The 15,263-nt window shown below is 41.9% G+C and overlaps 1 protein-coding gene across 3 annotated transcripts; it reads left to right on the top strand.

Annotated features, from left to right (window-relative positions):
* Window positions 1-8,180: 8,180 nt before the first annotated feature.
* GOLT1A (golgi transport 1A) lies at window positions 8,181-14,841 on the top strand. 3 transcript variants are annotated; one of them, XM_044451359.1, is made up of 5 exons: window positions 8,181-8,291; window positions 10,981-11,072; window positions 12,021-12,199; window positions 13,416-13,479; window positions 14,244-14,841. In XM_044451359.1, the coding sequence occupies exons 1-5, from the start codon at window positions 8,270-8,272 to the stop codon at window positions 14,280-14,282; spliced, it is 396 nt and encodes a 131-aa protein (XP_044307294.1). In that variant the 5' UTR covers window positions 8,181-8,269; the 3' UTR covers window positions 14,283-14,841. The 3 variants fall into 3 exon arrangements, with proteins under 3 accessions (XP_044307294.1, XP_044307302.1, XP_044307285.1); XM_044451367.1 differs by having other exon boundaries at window positions 12,087-12,199; window positions 13,416-14,841; XM_044451350.1 differs by having other exon boundaries at window positions 13,416-14,841.
* Window positions 14,842-15,263: the final 422 nt, after the last annotated feature.

The raw sequence follows: 15,263 nt of genomic DNA, 5'->3' as shown, positions 1-15,263 counted from the left end.
TGAACCAGGGATCTTACCAGATCAAGGGTCTCAACTTCCTTTCCACACTGCTTTTGTCTACTGAAAGGGAATGTTTACATGGTAAAGTTGGACCTCAATATCATTTAGGGCAATGTCTGAATTTTTGGGCCTACTGTATTCTCCAGACAGTGATCCAAGGACTGGCAAGAAAGGTATGCTGCCATACAACCTGATCCCTGCAGAAGTAGTCAGGCTCTGCATGAAAATTAGTGCCATCTCTCCTTATGGGTTATTCATTCTCACAGCACAGGACATGAGCATGGGCCAGGGCATTGCATACAAGCTCACAGAGATGGTTTTCAAGGCTAGTTTCAAAAATCTGTGTAATAAGAGGCTGCAGCTCAATGGCAGGGCACAGGTTTTGCATGCAGAAGAATCCACGTTCAGCCTCTGACATCTCCAGATACAGCTAGGAAAGAATCTTGCCTAAAACCCTGGAGAGCTGCTGCCAGTCAGTACTGACAATACAAGGCTTGATGGAGCAACGCTGTCTTGATAGAGAACAGCTCCCCATGTGTCTAGCACTGACGTGCTTACAACATTCGAAAACAATTTTCCTTCTATGTTTTTCCTACTAAAATATGGTTGGACCACTATGGTGACAACAAAATTGTTTGGCAGTTTGCCATAGCCATATAAGGTTAAGTGGGATAAAGTCTTCCCAAACTGGTTCCTTCATTCTGTACAAAATTACATTTTATGGAAGTAACTAAGATTGTTCTATCTATAAGTTGGGACACGGGAATGCAGCCATCTTTTCCTTTTAATTCTTTTAAATGGGATTTTCAGACATGCCCATGGCTTAGTTTTCTAATGTGCTGGGTTCCCACCCATCCAACATTCTGGGATCTTCTCAAATATAAAACAGTGGCGGTTGGCACTTTAGCCTGAGGTGTTATTTCTGAGTGACAATTTACTTCTGCTGAAATGTTGATAGGTTCACAAAAGCAGTTAGCAGCTTCACTCTCAGCCTGGATTTGACAAATACATGCCTATAACTGTATCAAATTTACCCAATCATTTGTCAAAACCAGAAGTTCTGTTCCAACTAATGGTTGGAATAAGACTGCTTCAGCTTTAAAAAGTAAGGCTAGTTTGAATTAAATGTGAGTTGGTTTTCTTGTTCCTAAAGTAGTGCTCAGATTCAGGGTACGCTGCCCCCACTTTCTCTGATGGCCCTCTTAGCTACTATTATCCTCTAGGGAGATGGGCTTGGCTGAAACTGGAGACAGTGGGGAGCAGCACTTGAGAATTTAATTGCCTTTCCCCATGTTTTCCTCTGTGATTCAAGCACTGCTGGATGACAATGTTGTGGTTGCATGAAATGTTGTAGCTGTATGAAAGGCAGGCCTGGTTTTGGTTTGAAAGAGAAAAGGAAAGGTCTGAAAGGTCTGTGCATTTTCTTCTAAATTATAACCATTTTCCCTATGCAGTTAAGTAAGCTCCCTGGGTTCCATCGAGAAACTTGACAGTGCGGCCTATTGATTTCCGTACCTTGGACAGGTATAGTTGTCCATCATCAAGTATAGTTTTGCCCCAGGGATTGCAGTCCTGCTCACTGAAGATTCCAAGTGATTCCTTTTTCCAAATGGAAGGCTGCAGTCCCATGCACGTACCTCGGAATTAGCTCCAGTCAACTCCATGGAGCTTTCCTCTGCATGAACTTGCACAGGATTGCACTGTTAGACTCATTTCCCACCTTGAATGTCGTTTTACTGTAGGTGTGTCTGAGGGATGGGACTGACTTGGTCAGGTCTTTGCAGCAGCTGGACTGATGCCTGCCAGTCCATGTGGCAACTGCACAGTGAGCTGGCAGCACAGTCCACTGGGAAGAGTGGTGTGCAGCCCTTCTCACAATCTGGGGCTTAGGTTCTGGCCTAAACCCACTTTCCTATGAGTAAGCCTCACTGAAATCACGGGGGCTTATATCGGACTAGGTGCGCATAGGTTTGGACTGCTAGCCTTCAATCCTAAACAATGCTAGGTTGGATCTAAATTTTGTCACGCTTAGAGTAGACCTGCTAAAATTAACCCGTCACATTGCCTTCAGGGGTTCTGCTTTAAGCATGACAGAATATGGATCCAGCCTATATTCTGAGCGCATACATGGTAGAATTTATTTCTGAGTATGCATGCATAAGATTCTGCTCTTTATTGTCTAAGGTTGTGCTTTTTACATATTCATGTTAAACACTGAAGTAGCCATTTGGGGAAGCTCCCATCTCATCACTTCTGAGGATTTACCTTAACCAATATTAATAGGAATCGTAGGACAGCAGCACCTTAGAAGATTTTGGATCCCAAGGATGGCAGATTGTCTTTAAATCAGAAATGTTTCCACCTCATGAAATATAAAGACCCATTTTTCTCAGATTTCCCCACAAATTTGTTTTAGCACCAAAGTAGTGGGGAGAGGGGCAGCGCTCATCTTTTCACATATAAGAATTTAGCCCAATAGATTAATTAGGTTCCTGGTCCTTAATGAGAACTGTTGGCATCTATCTTTGAATCAGATTTTTTCCACTATCTTGTTCAATAAAAACTATGGATACTTTTTATTATTTAAATGATCCCATTGGCAATATTTAGAACACTCCACAGAACAGAATTCAAGTTCATTTTCTTGAGCAATACATTTGACATTCCATAATAATAATAATAATAATAATAATAAATTAATAATAAAAGTCTGGGTTCTGCCCCATAGTAGCACCTGTTAGCTCATAAAAACTGTCCCTTCATTGTCTTCTACATGCCTTAATATATGTTTTATGGAAAGTATACAGTGATATATGTGTGCGCGCACGTGTTCATATGTGTGTGTGTGTGTGTGTATTTCTCTTCTCACTGAACTGTTTTCTTTCATGCTAAATTTCTTGCTCTGTGTATAGGGCCACTGAAGTCAGCCCTGCCACTGGGTTTCTGAAATGGAGACACTTTGGGCAATTTATCAGAATAATTTAAAAAAGCTAAAAAGACATATTTAAATAAATAAATAAATAAATATAGATCTATTTTCTGCTTTTATTAAAAGCAAATTTATTTAAAATAAATAAAAAGCTGTCTGTTTAGTGGAACGGTGCATTTATTTCCTTGTTGTTGGGTCAGAGGGTGCTTGTATGTCAGAGCCCAATCCTCAGCTGATGCCAGCTGGCATCGCTCCTTTGAAACCAGTCAAGCTACAGCTGAAGCCTGTTGAGACTCTGGCCCAGAAGGGACATTATGAGAAGATGTGCAGGACTGTGGCATATCAGGGACCACAAAGATTGTCTTGCTGGTAGATGGCTATCCCACTGGGATCCTTGCAATATAGGTGGCCTTTTTAAAAGGCCAGTGCCACTCCTTAGTTTGACCTCTCTTTTGTTCACGTGAATGCGTTTGGATGTGGCTGGCAGAGAGGCATCCCTGCTAAGCAGCTGTTTTATTCCCTCTCCACTCATGCTCACTGTCCCAGCCGCCATTTATGTCTCTACATATCTCACTTCACTGAGAAAAGTGCACCCTTCAGATGGTACTTGGGTCTTTCTGACTTTCTCCCGTTTTGAAGGAGCAGGGCTCATGTAACCCTCCAGATATTGCTGAATCCCAGGTCTCTTCGTTCCCTAACCACTGACTATAGTGGTCAATGGGCATTGCTGTCCAGCACCCTCTGGAGGACCACACCTTCCTCGGGCAGCCCAGTGGTGTGGGGAAGTAAGAGCTGGAGAGAGGCCTACATTAGCCTCCTGAAGGATTGCCTACTTAGGAGTGGCTGTCCCTGAAGTCAGGGAAGGGCCTCCTTGTTCTACCTCTTTTGAGGACTCTGAGGTAGTGGTCCTACTTGTGCACAAGTATGAGAGAGACACAGATCACCTTGAAGGGGTTTGGTGTGTTAGAGGAACCATAACAGTAGATAAAGCGAGGACTGTACCATTTATTGGAGCCTCTGCACTTTTTTCTATCAAGAAAGTGCTAGTTGCCACCAAATCTCCTTCAACAGAACCCCACCCACTCCTATTTCTGGCATTCTGTCTGCCATGAAGGAAGGTTTTTTAAAATGGCAAGAAGAATGGCCAGGGAAGTTCTCCATCACTGATCACCATCCCTCTGCTCAATTAATACGTAGGTAGAAACTGTGACCAATTATTTGCTAATGTCACTTTAAGCATTTTTGAGGTTACAAGCTGTGAGCTCTCAACAGAGTGCATTTAGGATCACAATTTTGCAGTATTGTGGAACATGTTTTCAACCTGTTTTATTTTAAGTGTTGTTGTTTCCCTCTCCTTCTAATAACACTTTCATATGCCAGCAGCATCTGTAACCAAGAAAAATGACATTATTTATGCACATTGTTTGGAGCAACATTTTGCTAGTTGTTAGACAGGTTTCAAAACTATCAAAGAAGCAATGTGATGTTGATGTCTTTCTTTCGTATAAAAGTGACCTTAGAATATGACAATTTAAAAAAATAGCAGTTTGTGATTAAAACCAGTGTAGCTTGGGGTCCTTCAACCAAACCAAGGATAATCTTTCCAGTAATTAAACCCGCAGTGGCTTGCTTAATATCCCCTCCCAGCAGCATTTGTTCTAGATGTAGCTACTTTCAAAGGTCAAAATCTCACACAAGGAAAGCAACTAAATAAATAAATAAATAAATAAATGCATTTGTACCTTGCAAGTTTGTATAAAGCAAATAAATAAAAATGGATGGTTTGTAAACAGATTGTGTGCTTCCCTCATTTTTCTTGGCATGTGCGTATGAGACACGGGATGGGGAAACAGGCAGAAGGGGTACTTCGCACTGCATCACTCTATGGATGGGTTCCCTACCCTGTGAATACACTTTGCACTGTGCGTGGTTCATGGGGGCCTAGCAGACAACCTGGCTCAGCGTGGGTTGCTCTCTCCACACTGCCTGCTCAGTCCTCCAGCCAGAATTCTGGTATCCATGTCTTGTCTCCCCTGACCATGGTCTGGTCGTGACTTTCATTCATAAAGTGGGCTAGGCTGGGGATCAGCCCAAAAAATGTGCACAAATGTGTTCATTGTTATTTCGTTGGTTGGTTGGTTTTGGGAGGGATTTATCGGTCTTCCACAATTGCAGGAGTGCAATATTTTGACTTTCCTCTACATGTAGTCTTGCCAGTTCAATACTTTGGTCAGTTTCAGCTGTCAAACTCTAACAGATTTATGAGGCAACACTGCATATAGGCTAGTTGGTGAGCAGTTACCTGACTATCAATTGAGACCCTGACTATCAATCAAAGTAGGGTGGTGGCTAGAAAACTGCACAAGGACTTGGGGGTTCTGAGTGCCAATCCCCATTCAGGAGATATTCCCAGACATTCCAAGGCTTGGAAGGCCTGAAGAGGGGGCAGAAAGCATGTGCTGTGTCGAAATCCCACCCTTAGACTTCCCTTATGACAATACACCTTGAGGCATGGATCGTTCACCCCCAGATTAGGGTTAGGGTTAGGGTTAGGGTTAGGGTTTGAAAAACCAGCATTGCTTCCAAGGTCTAGCTGCCTTAAAAGTGTTTAGAAGGGGCAGACAAAGAGAGCCGGCCAAAAAAATCCTACTAAACATGGTCGGTCTGAAAATTTCTTCTTCCTGTGTATAACAGCTCCGATGAGCCCTTGGAGAAAGGTCTGTTAGTGTTAGTGCTTGAATGACAAAGATTCTCTCTGCCATTCCAAGGGGAGGGGGCAGAAAGCATGTACTGAGTGGAAGAAGCCACCCTTGAAATCCACCTTTATGTGTATTGTTGCCCCAAATTAGGGTGATGGTTGCACTCCGTTTTTTTAGGCTTTGTAGTAGTGGGATTCTTGAAAAGTCTGTCCTATTCCTTCTCTGAATTCTCTCTCACTCTCTTTTTCCCCTCTACTTCTTTGCTTATATCTGTTTGTTTGTTTGTTCTTTCTCATTTCTAGGTAACATTTTAAGGTGATGTGGTAATTTTCTTTTTGACCGTAAACAAGAAAATGTGACACCATTTTCATGTTAATACTATTCAGGTTGCAAAACAATCTAATAAGTATTATGTAGCTTTAAGTTTCAGAGCTTCCAAGGTGATGGTGGGAGATTGGAGGAAAACTGAAGCCAAACTAATCAGAATTCCCAAAAAATATTCTTTAAGAAGTGGAAACTTAAGGGAAGTCCCGCTCTCTTCAGACTCCTCAGAGTAAATTATCCATTATACCTAGTTATTTCGGTGCTTGGATATACCAGTAATGACTTGGGTTTGTTTTTGGGTTTTTTTTTTTAGGATTATGAATAGTCAAACCTGTAAATACAATTGTCTTTATTGTCTATCCTGAATTTTTTTAAATGAAGAATTTAATAGGATGAAAACTTTTCCCTGATGTTTAAGATGACCCCCAATTTTTGCCTTGCCATTTTGGTTTCAAGTGTCATCCTATAGATTGATATGAACCATGTTTTAAATTTATTTTTGGCAAAGCTTTTGGGCTTACATAATCACAGTGAGAATACACATTTTTCCACTGCTTTGCGGTCTCACAGGCAGTCCGCAATTCCTGAAATGTAAAAGCCCAGTGAAAGAAACTATCTTCCCCTGAGCTTTTATTGAAGTACATGGAATTTCGAAGGCTACAGGGTGCCAGAGAGATGTATGAATAAGGAGAGGACACTTTCGCACCTTCCTTGACCAACATATAAGCAAAGAAGCACAAGAAACTGAAAAACAACTGAGAATTTCTCCAAATTTTCTCAGATGCATTTCTTTTCAGCAGCAAGTTCTTTCCTATCAAACTGAATGAGAATATTTCAAGAAAATGTAGGAAATTTTTCAGCACACATTAATTATAAGTATTTGCCTTCACAATTCAGGTTACATCAGACCATATGAAAGACTCATGCATGAAAATAAATGCTGAAAATAAACTTAAATAGGCCAAATGATTCAGCTTTTTGAAGTAAGTTTCCTGCCTATGTCCACAGCTGCATGCCCAGCGCTGATCTATATCTTCTTGTGCAGAACTTCTACTACATGTTGTGCCTTATAGAAATGTGTGCTGTGACTCAGACAGAGCAGTTTCAGATAGACAGAGTAGATAAAGCAGGTGTCTTTAGCTAGCAATTAGTCTGCTACAGTGGTTTTTCTCTTGTGGCTGTTTACGTGAGAACTGAACATGCATTCTCTTTACAGGAACAGGCCTATGTGACATCACCAAAAGAGAGGACGTAAGATTAATATGTATTGGCATTGAAATTGCATACGCAACTAAATATGTAAAGATGCAGTTTTAGAAATAAGTGAACCATTCTATGCATATTTAGACAACAAGGCTAGGACACCCTGGGACTTGTAGGCCTTTTTCCAACTAAATATGCATAAGATTGCACATTAAATTACTATAATTTAAATAGAAATAGAATTTCACCATAACTGGGATGATAGTAACTAGGTAACTTCACGTTCCTGCCCAGTCTATTGCCCAACTGGTAACTCTGAATGGAAAAATCAAAGCCCCTGCTTTCCTGTCTTATGTTTTGCTTATTTGAAATCTTTATACAGATCTGGATAATCCTTCAAGCAGAGGGCATCTTCAAAAGGGGGGGTGGTCCTCTGGCAGCTCTTGAAAAAGAGGACTGTCCTCTGTAAAGTAGGTCATAGGACTACCTTACATCAACTTCTTAACAGCTGCAAGTAAGAGGAGCTGTAAGAGAAACAGTCCTCAGAGGGCTGAACAAAGAGCTGATACTAACAAAAAGCCGATGCTGTAAGCTGTCCAGAGACATAAGTAATTGGACGCCATACACATTTTATAAATAAATAAATAATACTAACATAAGTGCTGTGCATTCATTATTTTAAGCTGCACAGGTACTCAAACACATAGCACTGTCATTTTCATGTCATTTTTCAAATGACAGCAGAGAGGAAGTGCACTGCAGTTTGGCTCGGAGGTGGACTCTTCTCTCTTGATCAGTACCCCTACTACATACCTGGTGCAGCTCTCAGGTCCCCCACGCAGATCCAGGAGGAAAGGAAGCACCAGCAATGGCACTTCAACTGAACTGCCCTGCTTAGAGTCACAGTGGCAGCTCACTTAACTCTAAGAGACATTTTCTCTGCTGAGAAGTTAATGATTTGCAGGACAACACCGAAAGGGCTAAAGGCCTTTCCAAGGTTCACCAGCGGGGAAATATGTGGAAGTGTCAGCATCCTCTTCAGTTCTCCCTATCCTGACACTCAAATATCCACCTGAACATCTAGATCCCATCTAGGCCTACAGCAGCAAAAAGGATGGAGATCACCGAGATCCAGAGTGAGTATCCTACTTCCCCAGTCTGGAGGGTGGATAGGAATTACTTGGCCAAATACGAGTTAATTCAGGAAGATCTGCCTAATCAGATCTTCTCTTTGCCAGCTCACCTCCCTTTTGAGGTTATGTCAGCACAACCTCTGCTTCTAGTGTGACACTGGTGACAGCTTCACTGGCATAATTTTTGGTTTTGTTTTACTGATAGTTAGAGAATGTGATCCTGGCAGAAAGATATCTTTTTGCCTCTATTCCAAGAGGACTAGAGCCAGGTGCTTGCAGTATAATTGTGAATGGGCAGGAAACATTGCTGCTACATTTATTTATATTCCGCTGTTCCCGGTGACTGGGGCTCAGCTCAGCCCTGACAGAGGGTGTGTTTTTTTAAAAAAATGGGCAGTGTAAAAATGAAATAAATAAACAACTATAACGAGATACCTGAAAGCCATTAGTGAACTACTAGCAAGGGTGAGAAATTCATTCAGTGCCACTTTTTAATGTGAACCCAGAGAATGTGCACTTCTCAGACCTATCAAAGAACTAGAAGGCACTGAAATGGTGACACTTGCAGTTTTCCTAATGTTGAAAGACAGTTCAAAAATACAACACTGTACAGAGAAATACATCCAAAGATTCTTATCAGGGAAGGAATTCCATCAAAAATTCCCATGGGAGGCAAAATGCACAACAAGATATGTATAACAAGGGGAAGTGTGAACAAAAATATAGTATTTTTGCAAAATTATTTGCAAAAGCTTATACTTTAGAAAAGAATGTACAAAAATGTCAATAAACTTGAGAAAGGTGGACAGAAATACCCAAACTGATAGTGGGACAGAATGAATGCAAATGCTGGAAAAATGAGAAATTGAACAGAATTGTACTTGGCAGGCACAATTGTTCAAACAGACCACAGACAGGGAGTAAGCACTGAATCTAAACTGTGAAGGAAGGAGGATCTCCAGGCTCTTGGCAGAGCTTTTGCTTGGGTACCTACTCACTGTCGGCTGATGTGTGGCCTAACAGGATCCTTCAAAGGGACATGGCAAGTGTGTTGAGGAGAAACAGGCCAACTGAATTCTTCATGCTGCAGTGACATTTGATTCCGACAGTCACTGGAGGAAACTTCTGCAGCCGATTGGTTAAATACTACCAGCCCACTCACCTCCTCAGTGTTTACTGGCAGCAGCCCATGCTGGTAAAAACCCAATGCTGACTGAAGAATGCTAGTGGTTTCCTATGATGGATCCAGTGCCAGTTCTGGGTTTCAGAGGGCCTTTGAGTGGGGCGCCCTCAGTAGCAAGCCTTCCCTCAGGAAGTCTACCTTCTTTCCAGCTCCTGCTTCTGCTCCTCTTCCCCAGAATGGCTATCTCCTACTTTCTTGTGAGACAGAGAGCCAATGGCACATAGGAAATAGCATCTGTTCATCCTCCATCACACCACTAGCATTGTCTGAGCTAAAGCAGGAGGAGAGTGAATGAACAGGTCCAGTGTAAGAGCAGGTCTAGGAGAGCTCTTATCTGTGGGTGCTCTGCTAGAGCATGTGCCCTTGGTAGATGGATAATCATGCCAGCTCTTAACATCAGCCCTTAAGAACCTATGCCTGGAGTTGGGGGCTGGCTGGCTGGAGAAAAACAGATGGTAAAGCTCAACATGGACAATATATGGCCTAAGAACCCAGCATCCGAGACCTGGATATTAAATGTGACCAAATAAATCCAGGCACATCTGAAAACCATTTTTCCCCTGGTTGTTTACTGCATTCAGTGCTGTTCTTTTCTGGCTTTTTTTTTTTTTTTTTTTGCATCCAGTTTAACCTATATGCAATCAGCACTCAGTGGTTGGTTCTGCAGATTGCGCAGTGTGATATCCTAATATATTCCACTCCTCTCTGGTTGAGAGGCTAACAAGGAGCTGTGAAAGGAACTGAAGAGTACTCCATGATGGCCAAGCTACTAGAATACACATCTTTGATCATTTTTGTTTAGGAGATCAACTCAAGCATAGCTAAAGGAGTTAGAACATGGAAGGTGAAAAGTGTCTCCATCCTGGGAAGGACAATAAAATCTGCATCATCAGATGTGAAGAATGAAGTACTTGTTTGTTGATTAAATATGTAATGAAGGGGAATAGATGGCACATCTTGGCCATTTTGCCTGTAATGCAAAGACCTTTCCTTCCTGGAAATTAAACTCAAGCCTCTGTTTGCTTGCTTAATATAATTTTAAAAAATGATTTCTTATTTTCAGCAAATGGCCCCAAACAACATACAGTAAAACAGTTACAATATGATCAAATAGCAAGAAATAGTTAAAAATGAAAACAAAATAGAAAACAAGCACAATGACATCAGGAGAATGAATAAGAACACATATTGGTTTGGAGAATGCAGCTTATTCCAAATTAAAGTCCTGCCCAAGCAAGTGTTAGGTTCCAAAAACTGCTAGGCTGGCCTCCCAAAGGAGGAAATTCCACAGTCTTGGCACCGGCACCAGAAAGCCAGACCTGCATATTCTGCTTCAGTGGAACACAGAGCAGGGCATCCCATCCAGATCTCAATGTGAGAGCAGCTATTGTGAGGTCAAAGCAGCAGAACCTTCTTCCTGAGCTAAGCTGCAAGTGATCCTTGCTCCCTCCAATTGGGGTTCCATTCAGACTGCTGAAATTCTGATTACCTCCATTTCATTCGTTGCAGAGATTGGTGTGGGGCTTGTTGGATTTGGAGTATTCTTTCTCCTTTTTGGAGTGATGCTGTACATGGACTCAGTGCTTTTGGCCTTTGGAAATGTAAGTTTCTGCTAAAGCCCCATTCACTTCTCTCCAAGGCAAATAATAAACTTTTGTTTGTGGTCATATGAAATATTAGATTGCTTACTCAGAAAGACCTCAGAGCTTCAGTAAACATCCTTAAGCTCTTCAAGGATCACTATGGAAGCTTAGACAGAAAAATTGGATGTGAGCTGTAGGCTGTCTACATTTCCATAAGACTGCACCCCAAGTGTGCCTTATAAAGAACTTCCGTTCTGATTCTAAAGCACATTTATTGAAAGTAGGTTCTATCTATATTTTCTATCTCTTGCTTCCAAGCTGATGGTTACCATCTTGAGCGTTTAATCATAAGAAAGAAACTAGCAATGTTAGAATTCAGGATAATGCACCATGTACGGTTCAATGTGGTGAGAGGAAGGGTGCAAGAGGATGGATGTAGGACACTAGAGCAGCTGAGGAAGACAATGTGCTTGTGGTTGTGCTGCAGGCACGGTAATGCAGCACCCAGGGCACAAGAGAGTCCTGGAAGCTACTTGCATTGCTGTAGCAAAGAGCAGCAGTGTCGGGAAGCCTTTTATGCTGGTCCCCAGGGCTTCTGCACTGCATAATGGCTCCTCGGGTGTTCCCTGCAAAGATGCTCCTGGTTCTACAGGCACTCGCAGGGTCACTCAGGCTCTGAACCTGACACTCTGGTCTTTGGGGTACCAGGTGAAGGCCTTTGCATGTTCCCAGACTTTTTCAATCATTCTACTGCTGTTGGCTTTTACTCTTGTTTTAGCTTTGGTCAGGTTTGTTTTCAATATGCAGTCTTTATATTATGCTTTCCCACATGATTGCATGTTTCTGTTTTAAGGGGTTTGTGAACCATGCAGCAAGCTTTGGCTATTGGGTACTATAAAAATGTAACAAGCAAGCCCAAATAACAAATGCAAAACTAACCTTGAGGATTGTCCTCCTCTCCCCTAGATCCTGTTCCTGTCTGGCCTGGCCATTATCATTGGACTAAGAAGAAGCTTTACTTTCTTCTTCCAGAAGCAGAAGCTTAAAGGAACCAGTTTCTTTCTGGGAGGCATAGTTATCGTCCTGCTGAAATGGCCTCTCCTGGGCATGCTGTTGGAGGCCTATGGCTTCATTAATCTCTTCAGGTGATTAATCCTGCTGCGATGCTTCCATCAGAAACTGCTTGGGATCAGGCCAGGATTGCGAATAGTGGCATGGGAAAAGACTTGAAACCTCCAGCTTCTCTTTCCTGTAATGCACAGGTGGGGAACTTCTTTCAGTGTGTTGGCCAAATTTTGGAGAGGCTCTGTGGGGACTGCATTCCAGGGCTAGCCTGGACCTGCGGTAAAGGGGGCAGTCAAGAGGTGGGGCAGAACACAGAAATGCCTACATATGCTAATTTAAAGGATTTACTGTCACTAACTCAGCCTTAGGAGAGGAATTTCAGTCTTTCAGAATGGGTGGAAATTGCTCAAAATATGGGCAACCACCAGTTGGGAGAAAAACGGTAGGGCCAAGGGATGGTCAGAATGATCCACCAGCGCTGGACCCTTGCCAGTCCCTGCCAGCCATGTGGTCTGGGAAGCAGAAGCACTCTGAAAATACAACCTCAACCCTCCCATATTATTTCCACCCTACTGGATTCCAAGGGCATAACTAGATGAAACTATGGAGATCCATGCCTGGATCCCACCTCCTCAAACCAGAAGTGAGAAGATCAGTTTGTCAGTCCCAACATCCAACACAGGACACGACCACCCCAAAATCACACAGATATCCACACACAGCTGCACTGGGCTTTTAAAAGTCTTAATTGGTGTCAATGAGGGTTCCCCCCTTTTAGAAAACCCCATAGGGTGCAGAATTTGAGGGACAAAACAATTTGGAAAATGTTAATTCTCCCCCCTGGTCCTGACTCAAATATTGGCTGTGTGTAGTTACGTTAAATTAAAAGCAAACAGCCACATTCAAGCTGCATATTCTGCAATTCGTGCAACATGCAAGGTAGCCCTCAGACACGACGTATAAGCAGGGTGAGATTATATGAAAATTTCTCTTCCCACTGATTTCTTCCTAACAGCCTATTTCTTTCCCTAGAGACTTTATTCTTAGCCAGGACCATTCCCAGTACTGCATTCTAAGATGGAAGAGAGTTTCTTGCAAATAGGAGCAGTGGGAAAACAAGCTAGGAGCTGTGGGGAGGGTTTTGCACGCCATCCCTATATTCCCCTCTTGCATTTAAAATCAGAGCACACACACCCCTTTCTGTGAGGTTGGGGCAGTTGCATACTTCAGCCCACAGACCTGATGCTGTCATGCCTGATTTTCAGCAGTGATTAACAAAGCCTTCTTTGTCCTCAGGAATTTTTTCCCAATTGCCTTTGGATTTCTGGGATCCTTTGTGAATATACCATTTTTGAGCAAGGTAATGAAAACTTTGGGGAATCATGCTAACCTTTGGGAAAAGGAGGTCTCTAGCTGGGGGGCTTAGCAAAAGAAGCAAGCAACTATAGTTACTGAGTAAAGGTATATGGTAAGCTAGTCAGACATTCCAACTGTTGCAAACCAATAGACTTTCTAAATTACATTTTTCCTTGCTCTAGATAATAGTGCACGTATTCCTGATGTGAAAACCTAGTTCTATTGACTGGTCTTGAAAGTGCTTAACATGTTTGTTCCCTTAACCAAAGTCTCCTCTCAGTTTAGATGTGTCACTTTCCAGGTAGTGATAGTGTTGGGCAAGATTAGGAAACTGTAGCATTACAGCTTTGAACTTCTCTAATTGATGTAGAGCCAGGCTATCCCAAGCAAAATTTCTTCACCAAACAAATGGTGCTGTCCACTAGGCATTTTTCAAACAGACTGGAGTTTTCTTCTTTCAAAAGCAAGTAGATCATCAGCCCATTACATCTCTGACCCTTACTGCAAATTTTATGATACTTCTGATTTTATCACTTCCATTTCCTTCAGGGCTTGGTAATCTGCTGTCTTCCAGAACTTTTGGACTACAACTTCCATAATCTATGACCACCAGACTTTCTGGGGCTTATGCAAATTGAAGCCCAAAACATCTGAAGGACATCAGGTTGCCTACCATATGGACGGACGGACACACACACACACACACACACACACACACACATATAGAGAGAAAGAAGATAGATTGATAAGAATGACTTTTTGTTGCAGCTGTTCCAAAAACTTGGAGACCCTGGTTCCAATGTGTAGCCTGGATGAATGGTCTGTTACCAGATGTGACTTGCCCTCTTTCAAGAAAAGGGACCCTTTTATGAATAGCCTGTTGTCTTCACAGTGATGTATAATGTTCATATATTTAAGTGTTTTCATGTGACTGCTTGCAGTAATACGTGAGGTTTGGCAGATTCTTATTCCAGTTATTCCAGCAGGAATTGTCTGGCAGAAATGTTGATGGTAAGAATAGTTATAATTTTATAAAGGTTAGGTGCCACAAGTACACTTCTATAACTTGGTTAGATATGACTTGTTACTTTAACTTTGCTATTTCCCTCTCTCTCACTCAGTATGTAATGCTGCCACCAGGAATTTAACTCCAATCATATTAATTAACCTCTTCCTCAATATTGCGCCCAAGTTCTAATATGCCTTCGTTGGCCTGTGTGGTCCTGAGAATGTGACACTGGTATTCAAACAGCTTATGACTCTGGACTAACAATAAACAAAATAAAACTTTATTCGTACTACAAGCATATTGGCTTCAAGATGTTTAGTAACTTATTTCATTTGTAAATAAAATATTGTATATTAAATATAACTTCTGACTGTGGTAATCTCTTTCCCTTCACAATCACTTCTCACTCTCAAATCCTCCTTTTCCTTCTGATGTTCTTTGACCAGTCTTTCTTCTATTTATCTCAGTTCTATGTGTTCCTTATCTATTTATTTCCCTCCTGCATTCAGGTTTCTGCCAGCTTCTATCTCTCTCACCCTTATAATACTTGACAATATTAGGTTTTGACTCTCCCTAGTTGCTAATATGTCCTCCAGGTATTCTACTTCCTTCTCCTTCCTTTGAATCTTAAATGCCTTTCACAGCACTATATGAGATTCTAATGAGAAGGCGGCATCTTCATATTCTGCAAACAGCTAACTGACCATAACTCTGACTGTTAACTGCTGACTGACTGAAAGTATCTATTTCTCTCCTCACACACTTCCAAACTCTACCCA

This window comes from Varanus komodoensis, unplaced genomic scaffold (genome assembly GCF_004798865.1).
Source record: "Varanus komodoensis strain SLA01 unplaced genomic scaffold, ASM479886v1 scaffold1, whole genome shotgun sequence".
NCBI classification, from domain to species: Eukaryota; Metazoa; Chordata; class Lepidosauria; order Squamata; family Varanidae; genus Varanus; species Varanus komodoensis.
Note: the sequence above shows the minus strand (reverse complement) of the source record. Positions and strands in the feature narration are given on the sequence as shown.

Coding starts and splice junctions, on each gene's coding strand:
- GOLT1A (XM_044451350.1), top strand. CDS start 8,270: ATGGAGATCACCGAGATCCAGA. Junction 11,073..12,020: donor TGCTTTTGGCCTTTGGAAAT/GTAAGTTTCTGC, acceptor CCTCTCCCCTAG/ATCCTGTTCCTGTCTGGCCT. Junction 12,200..13,415: donor GGCTTCATTAATCTCTTCAG/GTGATTAATCCT, acceptor CTTTGTCCTCAG/GAATTTTTTCCCAATTGCCT.